Source organism: Perna viridis, chromosome 3 (assembly GCF_037379345.1).
Source record: "Perna viridis isolate PV_CMFRI_1.1 ecotype Kerala chromosome 3, ASM3737934v1, whole genome shotgun sequence".
Classification (NCBI taxonomy): domain Eukaryota; kingdom Metazoa; phylum Mollusca; class Bivalvia; order Mytilida; family Mytilidae; genus Perna; species Perna viridis.
The window spans coordinates 19,159,826-19,183,484 of NC_142447.1; the positions used below are offsets into that span (position 1 = coordinate 19,159,826).

The following is a 23,659-nucleotide window of genomic DNA, read 5'->3' on the forward strand; positions in this document are numbered from 1 at the left end:
GAAGTGCTTAAGACAGGTTTTTCCGGACATAGAAATTTCTATATATTTGCAAGAAATGAGAATTGCAAGCAAAATATGTGTTGAAATGTGCAAGATTCATTTCTTCTTGCTTTGTTCAGCGAAACTTGTCCTAAGCAATCCCTGAATAAACCGAAGCCTTCTTTTCACAAAATATTCTTTTTTCTTTGTTTCATTTTAATGTGTTTTGGACATAGTAAAACCTAACATTTGTCTATACTGAACGAATTTTAGAGACAAAAAGGCGTCCGTTTCGATAGGTTTCATTACATTGCATTTTTGTCAACAAAAAAAACAAACAAACAAACAAACAAACAAAACAAAGAAAAAAACAAAAAAAAAACTTTTGAGTTATAAAAGAACGTTGAACCTTAACTATCATGAAATATCTGTGGAAGACATTTTATGTTATATAAACATTATATGAATTGTACAATTTATCATATATGCGCCAAAGAAAAAAGCATTTTGCATCTGTAATCTTTAAAAGATGTAATAAAATTATCATTTTTGGCAAAATATGTTGTTATATTTGCATCATTTTTCAACGTAATGGCATTCTTATCAACCAATAAAATTTCATTTATGTTTTAAGTTATGGTCTGATAAAAAGATATACATAGTTGGAATACTTTATTGGACCACGTTAAATCAAATTAATTTCTTAATTTCGCAGTTAAGGTTACAGACCACCAATTCAACCAATGAGCATTTGGAACGTACGCAAAAATAATCCTACGCAGAAATTACCCCTGTTCCTCATAGTGCTGTGAAAGAAGTTCTCATCTTATTTAAAAAATTTAAACAGTTTCTGAAAGGAAAAACATTTCTGTACATTTTATAGGTGCATTTTGCTTCTTGTGATGTGAAGCCTAATCTCCATAATGATTTTTAAATATACCCCTATCTTGTGAAAACACTGGGATTTCCCATGCTATTTATAGACCCTTCACTTCCGGTGACCAGTATTGCACTGCAAGTCTGCTAACCCCACATGCCATTCTGAGGATTGTGAACTGACATATGTAGAATCATGCTGATATATAGTCCTCTGCAGGTTAAAGTTAAGGTAAAGTCCAGAGAAGCCATTGAATATTGTGAAATTAGCATAGAAGCCTATGTGGAATTAGTGGTTTTTAGCCTTAAGTCGAGTGAAATACTTAGTTCAACAGTGGAATACTTCATTCCTGATTAATTACATGATAAGTGTGAGTGTTATTGATTTCAGATTTTCAGTTGAATACAATGAAGCCTGTCGATACCAAAACCCTTTGGTTTTAGACAGGTGCAGTTCGGTTTACACAGGTGAAGGTTGATTTACACAGGTTCAAAAAAAACATTGAAACTGATACGAAGGGAATTTGATAGTAGCTGGTTTAGACAGGGGTTTCGGATCATTTTGGCTTCGGTTTAGATATGTTTCTATGTACCTACCTAATTAATATAATAAGCAGAACCCATTCTTGTACTTATGTAAATTAATCGCTTTGACTTTGCCAATGGAAGACAAAGGCAGTTGGTGGCGCATGTTTTCATCTATTAGAAATCACAAACTCATGTTCTCTAAAAAGGAATTAACTGAAATGTTAAAATGAAATAAAATGACACAGAAAGTACTCGGAACCTTAAAGTAAAGGAAATAACGTTTTTAATTTTTTTCATAATTTAGTTTAAATGTTAGGGAATTTTGAACATAATCATATTCTGAGTCATCAACTTTATATATTATATAAAGAAAATTCCCCGTTTTCTTTAACATCATTAAATACGTTTAATGCACTATATTGAAACGAGAAATGGTGGGATAAAGTTTACTCTGTGACGACCATAATATAGGTTATTCCAGGTGTTTTCATGGACAGGCTCTTAATTAAAACCGTCAAAAAGGAAGACACCTACTACTGATCATAGTCTTGATTTTGAGTATCAGTCTTTGTAAGAATCAAACAAATTCTGTTAAATGTGATACACCCCACAAAAAGGCTACACATTTTAATTTTTGTTATTAAGTTGCTTTATTGGTCTTTACGGTGAAATGTATAATTATTCATTCCAATATGTCTGCTTTAATAGATAATCCACATTGAAAATCCAACCGTTTCTATTGTATTTTACTGTCATTTACGGAGTTATCTCCCTTAATTTTTAATTCTACAGTACATTCTATGTAATTGTTATCTCCTAAGAGCATGGGTTGTATGAAAAACTTCATGTTAATTTCTGTTCACTATAACATTTTAAACAAAATATCAATTTAAAAAAAATATGCAGGCTTTCCAACCATATATCACATTTTGCATGATTCTTAATGGAATGCTACTTAAATGTTTTATGTCTGAAATCTCTGAAACAAAACCTGTTCAAATCGAACTACTTGTGGACTGAAGAATGTGTTCGGTTTAGAAATGAACGGACTTTAAACAGAATCTGGTTTAGAAATGCTTTCGGGCCATTTAGGGTCGAGTTTAGACTAGTTTTACTGTATATAATATGCGTTCTTACTATTTTCGCAGTAATAGTTTGAATAACCAATTCTAGTGCAGTCATTTAACTCAAAATATTATATCAATTCCCACCAAATAAAATGTATGTTCGTCTGTTAATGTTCGTTGTAGTTGCTACTCATTCTAAACTTATGAAACGTTTAAGATATGGAAATTGATAATTTTGTAGATGTACTTGACACAAGTATCATATCATGCTTGCAAAGGGAGGTAATCTAACCTTAGGGTTTACATGTTTTAGACAAGGAAATAATTTGCCAGCTCACCCAAAATTGTTATTACATGTCTTTAACAATATTCAGTCTCACTTATCTGGGAAAAAATCATTTCCATGGCAATTGCTTCCGATTTTTTCATTCGATGAATTTTATCTTTGTTATGGTATGTATGCTCTCCTTAAATTAAATACTTATTGCTTGTCAGTCAATTTGGTACTGTTAAAAAATGTATGAAATAAAAGTAAATACGTCCTGGTAGTAGCCTTAATTGTACGGGATTTCTCACAAACTGCCTCATCAACATTTCTCAATGCTATAAAATCATGTTTGAATCTTTGAACTCTTTTGAAATAACTTACGGTAGGGCAATTTATTTTTTACAAACAAAAAATTTATTCTATTGAGAAAGTGATCTTTTGCGCGTTAGTAAAAATCCATTTTACCTCAATAAATTTTGAATTAAGTCGTAAAATTCTCATTTTTAACAAAATAATTTAGTTTATTTGCTTCAATTTTGTTCGTGATGGAATTTGTACCACTCTATAAAACCTCACGCATTGAAAGTTTATGGTGCATTTAAAGTAGCTTCCCCAATAGTTAATTTATTTTAATGTGCATAGATACGCATTATCTGCAGTTCAAACGAGCTTTGTTAGTCGACATCTACAAATTATTTTCCACAAAATGTGGATTTAATTGTCATTCTCACTACTTATGTGAAATATTTATGCTGGGCATGATGCGGAACTTAATTATTAATACAGAGATCAAACTAATAATAAAAAGCTAGTAAACAAGGCTAAACATTCATAATTCTTCCGCAAATATTTCGTCGACAACACGGGTGATACAAATCATCTTTAGTTATTTTTTTTCTCTTATAGCCTATAGAGCTTGTAAGTCTCGTTCTAGGTCTATTTTTGATCCGGAATTCCAAAGATTGAAAGCGTTTAGAACCGGAGACCGGTTTGTGTTTCGTTTGCTGCTTCTGGAAAAAAAACAATATGGCGCATTGTTATCAGAATTTTCTAATTTTTTTTATTACTATAAGAATAGATCCTTATGAAAACATTACTACAAGATGCCATACACCAAAAGAAAGCCATGGGTTGAATGAAGGGGTTGAAACTTGAACCGTTTAAAAATGAGGGGACAAAGAGCGGTTCGAACCAAGCATTTGCAAGATTTTTGGACAATAGCTTGATTAAATGAGAATGGGTATCGTTAGATTTGTACTACAAAATGTCGTACAACAGAAGGAAGGCTAGGAATAATGTTTAAGGTTGTGAATTAAACCTTCTACATGTAGGAATAAGTGATCAAAGAAGGGCAAGAAACAAACATCTTCCTTAAGTACCGAAGTTAACGTAAGTCTTTGAAATTGAAAGAAAATCTCCCATTTAGGAATCAATTTGTCGCAAAAACATAAATTGAACCATTTTTGTATTTATTTTTCACTTTTAAACCTCGAGGAGGCAAAAATCAAAAATGATAAAAAAGAAACAAGTAAAATGGAAGAAAATCTGAAATTCCGAAAATTCCTATTTCTTAAGATAAGGTCATTATTGTGACCTTAAAAATGAGAATTAAGAGCTTGAAACAAGCAGATATGTTGGATACTTCTATATCTTTAACTATAGTACCCAAAATGTCTTCTCTCATACAGTGTTTATATGAAAAAAAAAGCATTTTGTTCAAGTTGAGAATTTTTTTAGGCGTAGAAGGCAAATTTCAACTAAATGGAGTTGAAATAGTTCAAATATTTATTACATGGGGTCATAGACAGTCGATTTAAACGTTTGTTCAAACTACGGTATTTCAACAAATTGACAAGACCGGGTGAAATAGAAGAAAATCTGAAATTACCTTTCTACCATAATATAATAATTGTAAACAAAAACGAAAAACTGAGCGCCCTTAACTGAGCAGATATATTAGATACATCGGTATTTAATTATAAATGCCATAAAATGCGAGTTTTACTGTGTTGGTATGTTGTGTAATAACATTTTATTTCATACTGAAACCTGTTTTATAGGGATAGGGATAGTATTTTTAATATTCTGGGAAAACTTTAACATGAAAATAAGCTTTTCTTGATTTCATTATGTAGAAAATTAAATAGTCTATCAATTGATACCAAATTTAAGAAGTTTTCATCGTGCATTAACTTGAACAGTCGAATTAATAGGACTTTTTTTACGGAAAATTCGAAAATCCCAGTTCAGCCATTTTTGATAAACTCTGACTATAAAAATCGCCGAAAGTCATCATAGAAGTACCCCAGAAGTTGGTGAGTGGAATGGTACACGGTTAATCATCCAAGCACATGAACCAATGCTTTTTAATGGCAGTATTGTACCAATACCCTTGAATTCATATGACAAACTGACGAGTAGGTGTAAGATATGTCAGAAAGTTATCAATCGTATAATCGCTTCCTGGTTTACAATATATTACTCTACTAGATTATAGTCTCAGTTTGCTATACAGTTTGCAAAAAAAGTCAAAAGGAAGAGAAACACTATTCATTCCAAATCTGCTCTGTGGTTTCCGATGAGAGCGGTGGTGGTGGTGGTGGGGGGGGGGGGGCATTTCTTTTACCCTGTTAATTTGCTCCAAAATGTTAATAAGGTTCTTTATTTTTTATTAATTGTTCTTATAATCGAGAAATGGTTGGGGGACTGTTTTTCTAATATCATCTTATTTGAGATGGTAATAAAAATGGGTAATGAGACCCTCTCAAAAGAGATGTTGGCGGGCTTGAGAAGCTTGTGATGAATTTTATGAGGCCAGAGAACTAAGTGATAAGAGTTCTTCATATTTTTGCATTGCTCTTATAATCAAGAAACGATGGGGGAACTGTTTTTCTAAATATGGATAATGAGGCCCTCTCAAAGAGATGCTAATAGGCATGAGAAGCTTGTGAAGAGGCCAGGGAATCAAGTAATTAACTTTATGAGGTCTGAGAACTAAGTAATTAACTTTGTGAGGCCAGAGAATTAAGTAATTAACTTGTTGAGGCCTGAAAACAAGGTAATAAAAACTTTGTAAGGCCTAACCTCGAGGTTAAATCTTTCAGTTGATGGTACGGAACACAAACGGGTACTGGAGTGACTGGAGCGAGTGGAGTGTTTGTAGCCAATCTTGTGGCGGCGGGGTAACATACAGGGTGCGACAATGTCTCTACCATGATGGTCATCACTTGAAAAGGCCCTGCAAGGGAAAGCATACAAAATACAGGACATGTAATAACCAGGTATGAAAACTATAGTTCCTTGGTATGAACATGTATGTTTTGTTTACACAATCACTGTAAACTACTCTTCATATGTATCGTATCGGTGCAAAAAAAACAGGCACAAAAACTTTAATTGTGAATTTAACATTACGCTATTGACTATACCATTAAATTCTGAATAAGACAAATATATATTGCAGAATGATTGTTCATTTAGTATCCGATGCTATATGCCTTGTCGCCATTTAGAAAACTGCAATTACATGTAATATATTTTTTCCCTATTCCAGCTATGCGAGAAAGGGGCTATAGGGTTACGAAGCTTACAATGTAGTTCTCATAACGACGAAACACTCTATGGTAGAAAACTAACATGGATTCCACATCATGACCCTCTATCGCCATGCTCTCTGTATTGTAAAGCTAATGGGACCGATATCGTTCATCTCTTTTCACCAAAGGTGCTTGATGGAACGAGGTGTAACACTAAGGGGCTTGATATGTGTGTCAACGGTGAATGCTGGGTTTGTACATAATAATTATCATGTGTATCATTTTATAAATATTCTGTTATTAAAAGCGTTGACATTGCGTTAAATTGTAACCGAATTGATGCCACGAATATATTGACGTTTATGCATTTCTGTTGAAAAAATATGGGAAAGATATAATTCACTTGAATTTTAATATTATCGAACGTTCGATTTAACGATGTATTCTTTGGTAGTAATATTTTAGATATAAAGTATTAACATGGATGACCAAGATATACATAATGCATTTCTATTACCAACAGTCGAGCCGCGTTATTTTATTTTACGATCAATCATTTGTAAGTCAATAATAATAGTATGATTACTCAAATTTCAAGCATAAAATTTACAAACAGAGCAAACCAAAGATGATTCATTTCTTGTTCAAATTTGAGAAAAAAAGATATATAATAAAATTCGTAATTTTCCCTTAAACGCTATTTGAACGTTGACTCATTAACCATGCATTTCAATGCAGCCTGTTGGATGTGACCATGTTTTGAATTCTACAAAAGTCGTTGATAAATGCGGAAAATGTGGAGGTGATGGTGAATGTCGACGTCGACACCGACGATTCGATTGGACATCGACAGGTTATGGTCGGTGTTCTGCTTCCTGTGGTGTAGGTAACTTTCATTTTCTGTTCTTTTTACGGTTGCGCTTTTTTTGACTAGTGTATTTCATGTTATCCAAAACTAAAATATGAATTTGAGATTTGAGTGATTTGATTTCAGAGAATTTTTGTGTCGCAAATAAGGTCACATCTGTACATCTGTTCAACTTGTTTAACATTTAAAGGCCCATTCTTTTCCATGTTTTCTTGTTGTCTCTATCTTATACAATGTTCGAAGCTGTATATTTCGAACATTAGAAAAAAAAAACAAACAAACAAGAAAACAAAAATGAAAAGAGAAAAAAATGAAAGAAATAAATTTAAAACTTTTTAATTGCTATGATTATGCATCATCAGGAGTGAGGCAAACCCATTTTGTATGTCACAACAAGAGAAATAGAAGAGTTGTATCAAACAAATGGTGCACAAAGAACAGGCAGCCAATTCCAGACAGACAGGAATGTTTCCTTAAACCTTGTCCTCCTAGGTAATTATTCAAAAATCATTGAATTGCACTTATTGTATTTAGGTTAATAACCTAACGGCCACAAGACCAAAACAAAATTAACAAAAAGCAACGAAACAAAACAAACAAAAAAACAAAACAAAACAAAAACAATAAAAAAAATCCAAATAAATAAACAACCATACAACTAAACACACAAAAAAAAAGAAGAAAAGACAATTCTACATTCAACAAAGAAAGCAATACATGTAAATGGATAAATTGAATATAAAAGTATGAAGATGCAGTCTGTTTAGTGTCAGTAATACAAAAATGAATTATAGATACATGGAACTTTTAATTGCCATATTTAACAACAGAAACAATCTCTATAGGTTTAACGTAAATGAAGGGCATAGTAAAGACAAAAAAAAACCATTTCAACCATTGTGGATGCACTGTAATGTCGGACATTTTTATTTCATATATTATTATAATAAAACAGTAAAAATTTCTTTCCTCCACGATAAAAAATAAACGTTGATACTTTTTGCTTTCAAGTGTTTGGTATTTCAGTACATACGATTGGAGGGTTGGGCCGTGGAAAGAATGCACTGTTTCCTGCGGAGGAGGGTACTCTTGGCGGGCCGTCATCTGTATTGAAATGTTTGCCAATGCTACACAGATTGAGGTGGAGACAACTTTGTGTGGACATCCCATACCACCGAATAGAAGAGATTGCAACGAAAAGGCATGTCCGACATGGTTCGCAGGAGATTGGTCGGATGTATGTATAAGATTTATTTGCTACTAAAGTGGTTTTTTTGAATTATGGAAACTTTTGTTACGTTAAAAACATGTTAACATGCACGGAACGTTAAATCTTATATTAAGGAGGAAGATCTATGGTAAGGGATATTACTCTTGAAATCAGTGATATGTTTGTATCATATTCAATTTCACCAAAGCCTCTCAAGCTTTTGTTTGAAGCAGAATAAAATCAATCCAAGTTAATTAGATGCTTACATAATATTGATGTTAAATGCTGAATACAAAGTTTCCAATGGTTTTTATGAAATGTGTCCCTTACCCTAGGGTAATATATAAAGAATATATAAAACTCCAGTAACTTTTTTCACATCTATTAGAATGTAATTGCTCGCCCTAGATGAACATATTACGTATGTTGCACCTCTCATTTCCGGTTTTTATGTCTTCTCATCATTAAAATCCGAATGTCTTTCATCAGCCAATTTACGTTTAGAGCATACGTGCGTTTATAACAACTACAGAAACAATAAAGTTCCTGTGAAATAAAAGCTTGTCTGTGTTAGAACGAGGCTATCTTGCAATAAAGTATTAAGTAATCGTGATAACGAAGTGCCTCTTGACTTAAGTTATCGAACTGTTTAATGTTCATTCATAATTACGTCTTTAGAGCATAGACAGTCAATGCAAGGAGACGAAATTGTTATCATTTGGAGAGTAAAAACGCAATAAACCATAAACAGTTGCTACATGTATTGTAATTCCGCCTAATAAAACTTTCAGCGGCGCCTTCTTGCATTGGGTAAAGTTTTATAAAATGGGTGACCCCTTTCTCTTGTTGTTCAGAAGTAAAACTTGTCTTGGCGACCATCTTAGCGTAGAAAAAAACCTGCATTCAAAGGCTTGTACAAAGCTATTCTTTTATAGTAGATTGATATTCTACGTGAAGTTAGCCTGTATAAGGAGTTTAAGGCAATCACGACTTGTTTGACTGTACTTTGTTTACAGTGCAGCGGCACGTGCGGCATTGGATACCAAAGAAGAGAAGTAAAATGTCATCACGCTACAGATCAGTTCTGTGACTTCTCCATGGCACCATTAGCATACAGAAATTGCTCAACGAATATTCCATGCCCTCAAAGCCCTGCCATTCATGAACGGCAGAGTGGTATGTTTTTTATATTCAGTGTGATAAATGTGTAATAATTTATTATACTCCATCTTTTATTGCAATAGACACTTCCGTGTTATCTGTGGGGTAGATGATGAGCATGCGTACCATATAATTTCGCAAGAAAGTGGGGTATGACAAAAGAGGTTGGTATTAATAAGCATGCGCATCGACTATCCTGTACATGTGATCAACTCGGACGAGTTCATTTGTATAATATTTCATCTAAGTATTATGAGCGCTTAGAAATGTTTATTTGAAGCTTTGTTGTACTGACTTACGTTTGTATTATTCGCAATTTCTGTCTTGTTTTGCGGCTGCAGTTTTTTTTTTTTTAAAATTATGTATATTTTCATAAAATTTGAATACACTTAGTCAGTAGTATAGACTTAGAGGAAATGTATTGTTAGTTTAGTTTTCTTCACTTCCGTGCTGCACTGTTAATTGTTTGTTTTTCTAAATTTATTTTCATTTAAACCCGAAAAAGGGACAAATCTGACAGCAGCTTATTAAAATGAAATTTGGGAAATTACATGTAGTTCTAGCGTTCGTTATGCAGGAGATGGATATATTCAGTAAAATTCTTTACCATATGTTTGAGTTATTAAAATATATAAATGAATTAACAGTACGTTGATTTACTAGCAAAATGTGACATAGATTGTTTTAAAAGGAAACCTTTGCAGCACAGATTCGAACTTAATTGCCTAGCTAAGCTTGACATTTTTAAATTGCATATATTTTATTTTAATTTTAAGACAAACCAGTTATGGATATGGGTAGAAGAAAAGGTAAGAATATGTTGTGGCTGAGTACCAGGCAGATATCCAATGATATTCATAAGTTTTTACTCGGGAGGGGATAAGATTAGTTTTTCATTTCCTGTTTCATGCTCTGGTCATGTATTTTGGTTTTGACGCATTTGAATTGTCCATTTGTTTACGCTTTGGTATTTTTTGCCGAAATTTCAATATTTTTTTTGTTTTATACCACCACAAAGAGATAGATATATACTAGTAGTGACTATGCTGTCCGTCTGTCTCAGACTCTCAATTCTTTGTGTACCGTGTTTTTTTTCGGTAGCGATATGAATGACACCATGAGTTTCTTGTAGAGAAGCTGGGTATCAACTTGTGAGCCTTTGCTTTTTCCAGTAACATTGCAATTAACCGCAATTTCGGATTTTGTTTTGTAACAGAATTGAAAAAAAAAACCAAATAATTGAGAATGTGATCACTTCAAACATCATTAATATGACTAATATTATCATTATATGGTCATTCTTGTTCTTATATGAATTAACAAAAAAAAAAAAAAAAAAAAAAAAAAAATATTAAAGTAAGTGGCTGCTAGAACTAACAATTTCAGTGAAATTCATCGCAATTTGACGTGCACTTAATAAACCGAAGATACACAACGAAAAAGGTTTTTTTAATTACCATATACATGTATTGAGCTTAATAGTTTATGTATGATCCTTTTTAAGCGAAAGGAAAAAAAGGATGCCTTGGCCGGCTGTGAGGAAAAAAGGGTTGTTGCTCTTCTCTTATTTATTAAGGAAAATTTAAGCTGTTGTACAGTTGTATGATATTAGTTAGTACATGTATATGAGTTCATGGCAATTCAAGAACTTAATTCAACTTTAGTCTCTTTATGTAAATTTAATCATGGTTTTGTTGAATTCCAGATAAAAATGGCGGCAGAAGGTCTATTGTTGTAAGCAAAAATGATGTCATTGCGGACTATATACCAGATGGAGATGAAAGTTTAAAAACTCAAAGGTATAATTGAATTTAAAATTTACAGATTGATGATAATGCATGCCTGTATCGAAATTTGACTTAATGCTGTTTCATTGACAAGTGATTTAAACATGCACGTAATATGGTTGTTTTAAGAAATATTGACAAGTCGTTTTGCATATTGGCATGCATGACACGAATAAATTTGTTTTATATATTTTCTGAAGAATAGGCCCTATTTAACACGACGGCTAAACTTAAACATCGTTACGTTCCGTCGTTTAAAGGGATGAGTAATTGGCTCGATTCTTTTCGTACATTCTAGGTTTGTAGTTTCCGATTGGAGTCCATGCAGCGCCACCTGTGAAAACGGAAGTAGATGGAGAGATGTTCAGTGTAAAGTTTATCTCCCTTTCTTGAAAGCCACGATAGATCTGCCCGATACTGACTGTCAAGGTACATGTACATAAACCCAGCATCGTGTTGCTTTTGGTTATACACCTAAATTGTTTAAGGCCCTAATTGATTTATACAGAACTGTTCCAAGAAGGCGGGGTTCGGATGGTTATAAACCTTGATTTTTCAAAATATAGCAGTGTTAATTTCGTGCAAAGTTGAAATTTTGGGAAAACGAGTAAGTAATTAATAGTCTGAATCCCTTTCACAAAAAATATGAATCACCCTTTTTTAGAAATCTGGCCTAAGATTTGTTTTTGCCTGCCTTAATTACATTGTCATTTTTCAACAAGGCAGCACTATAAAAGCCAGAATGTGCCATCAAAACAAACCTGTCAAACACTTTTAAAAACATACAATGTAAACAGTTTTTTGTTACCTACCGACCTTATTTTTAGAGCATGTAAGCAGACGTACGTTATTTCGTCTTCTTTTCCTCTGAACAGGCAATCCCGATCCTTAAAGAATGATATTTGACGCAAGAAATAAGAAAAGACATGAAGTTAGATTCTGGGCGCAGATGAATTAATAAGTTTAAAGACAGACCAATTTCTCGTTTTAGGAGAAAAACCAATTTCAACAGAAATATGTACATCTAAACCATGCCATGAAAACTACGAGTACAGGGCATTTGGAATGACAGAATGTAGCAGGAGCTGTCTGGGAGGTTTGTTTCGGAGTTTTACGAGATAACTGCATTGCGTTGTTTTCCTCTTCCGTTTCAATTTGGTTTTATTCATACGTTTGACGTGATAGTTTACGAATATGTTAAATGATGATTTTTTTTGGGAGGCAGCTGCAGCCTGTTCCTGTGGTTTGCGGGTTTGCTTGTTCTTAAGGAGGTAGACCTAGGGTAAGGGACATAACTCATGAAATTAGTGATATGTTTGTATCATATTCTATTTCACCAAAGCCTACCAAGCTTACGTTTGAAGCAGAATAAAAAGAATCCAAGATGATTAAATACTTACATAAAATTGATGTAAAATGCTGAATACAAACGTTCCAATGATTTATAAAAGTTGTATGATCCTTTATTCTCTTTATATCTTATTATGAATTCGGAACCAAATTTTTTTTTGACTTTTATCAAAGCTGCACACTCCTAATCTCAACTGAAAACAATGGTCCTTGTATTTTTTCACCCTGGCTACCATTGGATACGCAATATTCATGCCAATGTATAAATTTTTCATTTTTGGTTTAAAAACCACCGTTATATGTTATTATCAGAATATAGGAATCGTGTTTACAGTTTTTATTTTGTGTTTCTCTTGTTTCACCAGTCATAAGAGGAATACAAGAAAATATCTAAAGTAATCTTTCTGTCAATACCTACAGTGGCCGTAAAATACAAGTACATATAATATTCAAGTTTAGTAAGAAAACATCAAATAAAAATTTTACCTGAAAATGTTTTAAAATCTTGCATTTATTATACATGTATGTAACTAAGCATACATACTCTACTTCGTAGGTGTCCAAGAAAATATTGTCAAGTGCGTTGACAAGACGACAAACAAGCCTGTATCCAGTAAGAACTGTCTGGAGGCTCCAACAATACCAAGCGAGAGACATGTCTGCAATGATATTAACTGCCCTCAAAGGTAAAAAAATGACCATCATGTTTCGTGTGTCTGTTATGTCACTTACTACATTATATGATTGATTGATTATTGAGGTTTAACGCCCGAGCAGCAATATTTCAGCTATATTCAGGCCATGAACATGAAATGTATGATAAAATGAACATGAAATGATGATGAAATGAAAAAAGAAATGGAACACAAGGATAATAGGGTCAACAAATTTTGATTGCCACTAGAAAAAAGAGAGGGGTGGGTATGGTCGGCCAATCTAGCCTCCTGTAGCGGAGCGCAAAGATTCCTACTCCTATCGAATACCACAGCAAGGTTCTTTAACGTGCTAGGAACGTGGCATCTTTCCCAACACGATGCACAACTATAGTTTGCGGTCAGGTTTTCCGTATTCAAGCCTGACGACCCCAGAATGTAACACACCAGGGGTACCCCATTCCACCGCCTGGGGCACACAACCTAGTTGTTCTGTGGGCAGAGCGTCCTAGCCCCCGGCTAGGGTTCTGAGTACTATTTAGTCGCCTTTTACGACAAGCTTAGCGCTGCTGCAGGTCTATTCATTGTTTTTCAACAAACGGTCGACATTCCAATGGGAATAAATTGTGCTACTTTACTTGCTGACATATTCCTTCACTCTTATGAAGCTGACTTTATAGCTGATCTGATCCGAAAGAAAGAATATCGGATGGCTAGATCCTTTAATCTCAGTTTCCGCTATATAAATGACGTATTATCTTTAAACAATCCTAATTTCGGGGATTCGATACATCGCAACTACTCTAAAGAACTTGAGATAAAGGATACAACAGACACTGTAAAGTCAGCCTCCTATCTTGACCTACACATAGAAATCGATGGTGAAGGAATACTATTGACCAATTTTTACGACAAACGTGATGACTTTTCATTCAAAATTGTCAACTTTCCTTTCATCTGTGGCAACATCCCTTCAGCAACTGCGTATGGAGTGTTCATATCACAACTCATACGTTATGCCAGAGCTTGCCGAAACTACGCAGACTTTTTGCATCGCGCTAGAACTCTAACAAATAGGCTTCAGGAGCAGGGCTATGTTGCTACAAGATTGAAGTCATCACTACAGAAGTTTTATGGTCGTTATCATGAACTCGTGGATCGTTATGGTGTATCCATCAGCACCATGAGAACTGATTTATTCAAAGGGTCATAGTTTTCCTTTCCTCGTTTGTCTACCCCGGACTTGACTTTTTATGAGCAACTCGGCGTGTGTTTCTAGAAAAAGCAGAGGACGCTTACCCTACCGGTGCACCTGGTCCATGCTCCCAGTTTTTAGTGGAGTCCGAGTTGCTGATTTGCTTTTGTTAGTTTGTATGTATGATTTTGGTTAATTCATGTTCTTTGTTGTGTATGTCTGTTTTCCGTGTCTGGTGTTTGTCATGGATTCCATTCTTTTGGTTGCCGCTGTAGCCTTGGTTCCGTTGATTACTCTTTGACATCCGAACCTGCACGGGACCTACATTATATGATAGAAGACTGCACAAATTCCCTGACCTCTATTTGTTCACATGCAAATATAGTCACACATTTCTCACTTTTTTACTAGACAGAATGATTTCATATTTAATTTGGTACGAATATTTTTAGTTATATTTTTCCTATTTGTAGACCGCAACTATATTATACAGTATTAGACCAATTTTATTAGTTATTTTGACAACTTTAAAGACTTTTTCCTGCAGATTGTAACCATTTCCAAGGCAGATGGTTGCATTGTCCTAACACGGATTCAAATTCAATAATACAAAAGAACGTCAGAACATAGCAACAACAGATGTTCCATTTTCACATGTTCAAAGTTAACAAAGTAAATTGCCTGGAGTTACTTGAGTATTTAGATTGCTTTAGTAGACCCTTTTGTGGTAAGTTGGTGAGCATGCTCAATATACACTTCCGCGAGGTAGAGCTTGGGTAGAATAAAAGAATTTTCTTCGCGGAAGTGTATATTGAGTATGCTCTAAGCATGCTCATCGACTACCCCAACGTTAGCACAAAAGGGTATATTAGTGTTTTTTTTATTCACCATACATTTGTTAATAGTAACATGTATTTATAAAAAGATGAGGCGAACTGAGATCCAAGTGGTTTTTTTCAACTTTTTTGTATGAAAGGATCTTGTTTAAACGTTAAAATGAGACATTTAAAATAAGATATTGAATACTTGTAGCAGCAATAGATAGAAGTTACGATAATACAAATGAGATCAGCTCTAATCTCTCAAAACCTGTTCTAGAATTGAGAGAAGAACAGTTCTATGACAAATTTAGAACAATTCTCGGACAAGTCCTGAGCCACCTCTTCTGACAGTTCTAGCAGAGCCGGGTCTACCAGTAGAACTGTTGTTCTCGTGGATATGGCTCTATCAGTAGAAATATTCTCGTTGAGCCCACTCTGCCAAAACCGTCAGAAGAGCTGGATCTAATAGTAGTTCTCTTAGAGTTTTTTTTTGCTAGTAAACTGTTATAAGAGCTGACTTTGAAACTGTTCTCTGACACTTTTTGAAATCTCCTAGAGCCGGCTCTTCTGACAGTTTCCCTAAAAATTAGAACTGATCTCAGCTGTAGTTTTATAAAAGAAAATATACCATATTCTAATGTACTGCATGAATATACTAGTACCACTGAGTTCAGGTAAAATATCAGTATCATTCGGTAAACAACAAAACAAAACAATATGAAAACAACCTCACCAATGAATATTTAGATAAGATGAAGTACTGACGTATTCATTTCGTGTGTTTTTACTTCAAGGTGGATAGTTGGAGATTTCGGGGAGTGTAGTGCAAGTTGTGGTGGAGGGGTAATGAACAGGCCTGTTGAGTGTATACAAGAGTTCGCAGATGGTCCTGAAAGTGTTCTAAGACTTCCTGACTTCATGTGTTCTGATATTAAGCCACAGACTAAAAGACGATGCAATGTGATTGAGTGCCCTGCTGGTTGGGACACTGGAAATTGGTCGAAGGTAATCATGTTAGTACCTGTAGTCACACACTAAGTCTTATTTAGTAAATTTTAGTAAATTGAATTATGATCTGAATTCAGATTTACGTGCTTCAACGATATTATTATTTGTCTATATGCAATGTAGGGAAACTAGTCGAAACAGCAATAACAGGATACACAAAAAAAAATGCTTTGGTTGAAAATGGAAGAGAAATAAAGAAGAAATTTCAGTTACACTATATACACACATATCGTCAAATAAGGTAATCTTTTATTAAACAATTAATCTATTAATGTTCTAATTTTTTTTTTATTGTACTGAAGTTTTCAATGTAACATTTTACTCTGTTAGAACAATAAGTCTATGAAGAGCACATTAAGTAAAATAAATAAAGACTAGTACGAATGCATATCTATTTTGCAAATAAGCTTGTAAGAAGAATGTTGCGTGTTTGTTTGTTGATTTTTACCTGTTTGTTTATTAGTGTTCGGTCTCCTGTGGTAATGGGTACAAAACGAGAGATGTAATGTGCACGAAGACATTGGCTACTGGAAGGCATATAAACACCACGGACTATTTCTGCTCAGAAATTCCAAGGCCTGAGTCCACGAAAGAATGTAAACTATCAAAGTGTCCGAAACCTGTTATCAAATCTACAGATGCACATTTCTTTCAGCTAAATAAACTAAGAAAAATTAAGCTGAAAGTCGGAATGAATGCGTCGTTGTTACCAGGCACGAGCCTGATATTACATTGTCCCACAAAGGGGGTAGACAAAAGAACGATCACGTGGTACAAAGATGGCATGCCGCTTCCAATAGGACGGCGTATAAAGTTGTCGAGGAAGCGTTCATTAAAAATAAAGAAATCAAAAGTAGATATAGATAATGGACTTTACACGTGCAAAGCTGGTACTTTACGCGCTAGCACGTACATAAAATTTTTGACTGTTTATGATATTTTTAAAGCTACAGTATTTAGAGAGGATTACTTAACTCATCTTTCTGATTCTCGTTTGAGGTCAAAGAGTGACTATTCTGTTGTACATAAAGACCCTGTTGATCGAAAATTTAAACATTTGCATCTTGTATATAGTAAATGGCAGCACTGTTCCGTTTCCTGTGGGGGAGGTCTCCAGGCACGAAATGTAACTTGTGAAATTATCACAAAAGACTATTTTGAGGAATTCCCATTGAAAAATTGCTTGAAAGCAGGGCATACTCAGCCTCTTGTTATCAGAAGTTGTAATATCCAATCGTGTGCTGAGTGGAAGACAGGGGAATGGAACGAGGTATTATGCTTAAAGAAATCGTTAGTAAATTAAGTACCATTCCGAATAAATAATACATGTAACAATATAGTGGCAATTATCGTTTTTTTTTTTTTTTTTTTTTGGATTTATTGAATTTGTATATTGAAGGAAGTTAAATACTTAATTATTCAAATCCTTGTCACGGACAGTGTTTAAAATCGTTCTCAACACAATTTAGTTACGGTACCTAAAACATATTGTTATCATTATATGTTATATTTTAATTTTTTTGTATTTTTTCATGGTGTCTTTTGACTTAACCTGTTCAAACTGTCAGAATGATGATATGGAAAACTCTCTCCATTCAAAATGAAGTCGGGTTAAATGGATTTACTGTATATTTTAGTGTACAGACTTGGCATGTGCTAGAAAAGGCGTAGCTATACAAACCCGTCAGGTAAAATGTTTAGACTCACTTAACAAAGCAGTTGTGAATGAAAGCCTATGCCAGCCAGCAAACAGACCTCCTGTAATAGAGAAAGAATGTATGCATGAAAATTGCACAGCTATGTGGAACGTATCGGCTTGGTCAGAGGTAATACAGTGCAAATCGGATATTATGTGTTTGTACTTGGTTTTTGATAAAAAAATTTAAAAATGTAGTAAAAGTTCATGAGTAGAATTAATCTTCTTTTTTGCATTTTAAACTATAGTATTAAGTAGCAGTCTTTCTAAAAATCAGACAGAAGGTGATTCATCCATTTAAAAAAAAAATACCTAATTCAGTTTTATTTCTTGTTCAGGGGCAGTCACTGATCACATAACCAGTCTTAGTTTTTCATTTGGTTGTTGGGCTTTTGAGAAAAAAATATATATAGATTGTACATGGAATTTGCACTTTGTTAGAGTTATCGTTCTTGAATTGGCTACATTTGGTTGATTTTAGTGGGAGATAAATGTATGATTTTCTAAAAAAAAAGGCAGATCTGAATGCAGAAAATCTTATCGTTATATGAAAGTATACAGCATATGTAGACTGGAAAAGCATCGTTTCTTTGGTGGGTTTTTCTGCATCATGAATCACTTTACCATTGGCAGTGTCTGAATTTTATATGGACTGATACTTAATTGAAACATATAGTGTAAATTACGGGTAGTATAATCTAGTGGGAGACAGTTTGTGCAGTTTCAGATTTTTAGTTCAAGCGTCCACCTGTTTTTCGGTCTTTAACGTATGCGGAGTAGGAGTGAGCTAAATTGAATTCACATTAAGGTTACTTATGTGGAGAGCATGATAAATTGAATGCTCGATGAACAGTGATATTGCCTGAAATGTTGATAATGCCTCGAGTCGCGAGTGAAGATATAAACTCTTTCGAAGAGCATACATTACATACTTCCGTGATATACGGCTTGGGTAGATCAAACTAATTTTCCTAGCGAAAGAAATTAAGTATACATTGAGCATGCTCCACGCATGCTTATCAACTATCCCACAGTAAAAACGAAAGGGTCTGTTATCAATGTTATGTTGAAAAAAATATCACTACACAAGGGCAGTCAATATATCGATAATACCATCTACATAAGCAACTGTTATGTTTATTTCAATAAAGACTCTGGAGCTGATATAAATATCATGTGGTAATGCACTGTGTGGAAATTACTACCAAATGAGCATGTTTTTGAACCAATGAGAGTAGCTCATTCTTCTCTGATATAGAATAAACAAAAATAACGCATACTTGTACATGTAGTTTTACGTATGGTTGCTTATTATAAATAAACAAGCGTTTTTACAACAACAACAAAAAAAAAAACAACAAACGTTTTATGTGAAAAAGTTAAAATACACTTTAAACAGCTTAACATTAAAATAATGTCTGTTATCTCCCTTACACCAGATCTCCTTCTTTTTAACAGTGTAAAGGGGAATGTGGAAAAAAAGGCTATGCTGACCGAGCCGTTAGTTGTGTATGGAAAAGTTCAGGATTACCCGCCGGTCAGTTTTGTAAACACCTACCTCAACCAAAGACACGTAACTCGTGTCAGGTTCCGAAATGCAAACCAGGTGAGAAAATTGAAATAGAAGTTGTCCATAACATACAGTCATGTATCAAAGAGTGTTGTAAGCTAAACTACTTTTGCAATATGTCACAAAAAGGAATACTGCCAAATCGAAGAATAAAGTCTAAACAATAGTGTTCTCAAAGTAACCATAAAAGTATTTAGTAGTTGGCAAAACAATTTGAAATGTGTCAAATACATGTAAGTATGGCCAAAAATAGCAAAGCATCAAACAGAAAGTCAGTTCAGAGATATTGGAATACAAATACATGGCCGAAACGTGAAAACATATATACATAATGAGTTGCAGGGCTCGGAATATAAATATATATTTTAAGCAAATTTTCGATTGTTTGGTCTGTGAAATGAAATGATAGCTAGTGTTTATTTACGTTGTTCTAAATTCACGCGTTAATCACATTATAAATTCCTGCAACCCATGTCCTGCCAGTATGAGAGAAAGAGAGAGCACAGGTCTTGAACCCAAATCCACCCGTGAACTCCACTGCAACATGATTTTATTTTAACATCATTATAAACAAAATCTTTCATTTTCCTCCTCATTTGATGGCAACAATCCTCAATTATAATAATTTCAAACGTTACACGCAGCTTAATATTTCCACGTCATTTTTTACATGTATGTATTCTCGCTACACATTTTCACGTGTGTCTTGGGGAAAGGGAGTGTGCAATTAAGTCCCTGCTTGAGATCATTGCTACTGCAGGTTTTAAAGCTTTCAAATTTACCCGTAGAATATATAATTTTCCGTGCTTAAAACATTTTTTCGTACCCATGTACAAGTTCTGCTCGATAAAACCTTCTTGTCCTGAGTTGCATAAACATTTAAATCTAAATCTATCGAAAACTGCATAATAATGAAAGTCCGATGCTCATGCAATATATATTGCCACTTTTATCGTCTATGTTGGTCTTGGGCAGTAGAGGTACAATACTGACTTTTACAAGACTTAGTGACGTCTCAGAGTTTTCAATACACCATTCAAACAAAGGACGGCCATTCTAACTTCTGAACGGATATCGAAAATGCCGTTTTCCGGAAGATCTTCAAGAACATATAAGTTTGAGTTAAATTGTTGATACCAATATCATATAAACTCGTTTTTTTTCAGAGTGCACTGATTATTCTACTTATTGTAGCATTGCAAAATTAATGAATTTGTGTCGGTATAGAAGTTTCAAGAAGAAATGTTGTGTGACTTGTGGCAATGATGAATCGGTAGCAGTTAAAGATGGCGCCTGAAAATTTGTATGACTTACACTGTATGCAAAAGTATTGATTTTTTATCTATGCAATTGACAAATGTCTGATATTTTGTAACTGTTTACATAAATCAATATCATAATTTGTAAAACGTACATAAGGCCATCTGAAAATATGCTTTTGTCTTATGCCCTGGGCTACTTCATCTTTTGGTTTCCGTATGCCTTATCTAATCGCCATAGTAGTGAATGAAAAAAAATGGTAAAGTTGTTGTTTTGTGAAAGTAATGCATATTGTGCAAAAAGGGGATACACGACGACTCGGATGAGGAATCAGTTTTGTGATCCACTTTCGACAAGGATGAGTAATAATAATTTGTGCACTTTCAGTAGTTTTTTTTTTTTTTATCTTTTTTTAATCACTTATTCAATTACAAATGTAAAAATCTTTGAATAATGCAAATTAATATGAAATAAAGCTCTCCCTCACGATTCGGTGTATACAAATACATCAAACAAGGATGCAGAACCGGAGACTTTAGATAAATGTTCGGTTTATAATGGGTTCAATTAAGATAAGTTTGAATTGAAACTTTATTGCAAATAACACATCAAACAGTGGTGGGTCCGGGACGGGGAGGGATCTGGGATCACGAACACCTCTGTTTTTTTTTCAGTTTTTGTTGATTCTGTTCAAAATGTGGGCAAACATGAGCCCTCATATCCCCTTTTTCTGAAATCCATCCATTGAACCCTCCTTTTCAAATTCTCTGGATTCATGTTAGTTTACAGTTAAAATATTAAATTGACGGAGAAAACCGGTTTTACAGGGGAATAATCAAAATAACAAGTGCTATTTTTTACAGCTATTTAAGAAGGTAGACCTAGGATAAGGGACATAACTCTTAAAATCAGTGATATGATTGTATCATATTCAATTTCACCAAAGCCTTTTCAAGCTTTTACTTGAAACAGAATGAAATCAGTCGAAGTTACTTAGATGCTTACATGAGACTGATGTAAAATGGTGACTGCAAACGTTCCAATGATTTGTAAGACTGAGTTGTGTCCCTTAACATAGGTCTACATCCTTAACACTATTGGCGAAATGATGTCATACTTACAATCTGTTGTACTGTATTTTTTTTATTCAAATTACTGCATTAATAGTATTTTGAAATTGTTTATGGGTACTCTAAAACATATAATATTTGTTTTACATGTTTTCAATAAAGTCGCTGGAAAAAAATTAACTTTGTTTGTATTTGCAATAGTTATTTGTTAGACGAGTATTCCGAGTTATTCTGGATCTATTGATATCTCGACTCACGATGGAGTTGTCTTTCTTTGCCCATCTGATCACTATTTTTCTTTTGCGTGTAAACATTTGTTTAATGGCATGTATATGTATTCTTATTGACCCTTTAGAATAAATACATATTTCTTTTTCTGTTTTATTTCTACTCTCGTTACTAAGATCTTACTGCATATGATTCCGTAAAAACAGTAAAAAAACGAAAGAAAGAAAAAAGAAATGCGTTCTTATGGTAAACTGTTGTTTTTTTCTGTTTTACATCGATATGAAATGGAGAATAGCATGCATGATCTAATAGAAAATTTCATATCACACGCAAGCGCAGTGATACACTTAATGTGTCTGCCGGGAAATTTCGCCTACAGGTTACAGACCACCAATTCAACCAATGAGCATTTGGAACGTACGCAAAAATAGTCCTACGCAGAAATTACCCCTGTTCCTCATAGTGCTGTGAAAAAAGTTCTCATCTTATTTAAAAAATTTAAACAGTTTCTGAAAGGAAAAACATTTCTGTACATTTTATAGGTGCATTTTGCTTCTTGTGATGTGAGGCCTAATCTCCATAATGATTTTTAAATATACCCCTATCTTGTGAAAACACTGGGATTTCCCATGCTATTTATAGACCTTTCACTTCTGGTGACCAGTACTGCACTGCAAGTCTGCTAACCCCACATGCCATTCTGAGGATTGTGAGCTGACATATGTAGAATCATGCTGATATATAGTCCTCTGCAGGTTAAAGTTAAGGTAAAGTCCAGAGAAGCCATTGAATACTGTGAAATTAGCATAGAAGCCTATGGAAAGTGGAATTGGTGGTTTTTAGCCTACATGTACTACATGTGCATATGGTTTTGAGTTATGTGCTAATATTTTCTGTGGAAGCAAGGTTGTAGCTAGTACTTTACAGACTTTACATCTAGTTTTATTTTGTATGTTTGTTGTTGGACTATTTCATTTTTTATCAATTTAGAACGATATCGAAGATCAGGATTTATATAACAGTCGTCAGACCCTATAGATTTGTAAAGCCTGTTAGCATCTGTAACAGTTACAACAAAAATGTATCTCTTACACCGCCACAACAAAGTAGCTACATTGACACATAACGTTAAGATTCAAATGCAAACATAGGTCCTCTTTACAGTTATTTCTAAATTTTAATTCAATGTTACTCACACCAATACACAAAACCAAAACTTTTATTTACTCCGAACTTAAGGAGGTAGACCGAGGATAAGAGACATAACTCTAGGAATCAGTGATATGTTTGTATTACATTCAATTTCACCAGAGCCTTTCAAGCTTTCCTTTGAAACACAATGAAATCAGTCAAAGTAACCCTGGTACTTACATGAGATTGATGTTAAATGCTGAATACAAACGTTCCAATAATGCGTGAGAGTTGTGTCCCTTATCATATGTCTACTGCCTTAATATGCTGATTAATTTGGTTAGGATAGACAATGATCCAATTAAAAGTAGTTGACTTCTAACAGTTGTTCATTTTT

General features: G+C 34.0%; 1 protein-coding gene across 6 annotated transcripts in view; it reads left to right on the forward strand.

Moving 5' to 3' along the window:
* LOC148621334 (protein madd-4-like) overlaps positions 1-22,276 on the forward strand; it is a 74,805-nt gene extending 52,529 nt beyond the window's left edge. For 5 of the 6 annotated variants that reach the window (XM_088575521.1, XM_088575522.1, XM_088575520.1 and 2 more), the window contains exons 3-18: positions 5,823-5,999; positions 6,272-6,505; positions 6,993-7,140; positions 7,485-7,614; positions 8,149-8,359; positions 9,349-9,508; positions 10,270-10,302; positions 11,199-11,292; positions 11,579-11,709; positions 12,272-12,376; positions 13,187-13,316; positions 16,094-16,304; positions 16,771-17,577; positions 17,945-18,133; positions 19,462-19,609; positions 20,740-22,276. In XM_088575521.1, the coding sequence (XP_088431647.1) occupies positions 5,823-5,999; positions 6,272-6,505; positions 6,993-7,140; positions 7,485-7,614; positions 8,149-8,359; positions 9,349-9,508; positions 10,270-10,302; positions 11,199-11,292; positions 11,579-11,709; positions 12,272-12,376; positions 13,187-13,316; positions 16,094-16,304; positions 16,771-17,577; positions 17,945-18,133; positions 19,462-19,609; positions 20,740-20,870 (3,039 nt within the window). In that variant the 3' untranslated portion in view covers positions 20,871-22,276. The remainder of the gene's footprint in view (positions 1-5,822; positions 6,000-6,271; positions 6,506-6,992; positions 7,141-7,484; positions 7,615-8,148; positions 8,360-9,348; positions 9,509-10,269; positions 10,303-11,198; positions 11,293-11,578; positions 11,710-12,271; positions 12,377-13,186; positions 13,317-16,093; positions 16,305-16,770; positions 17,578-17,944; positions 18,134-19,461; positions 19,610-20,739) is intronic. The other variant, XM_088575523.1, reaches the window with a different exon arrangement.
* Positions 22,277-23,659: the final 1,383 nt, after the last annotated feature.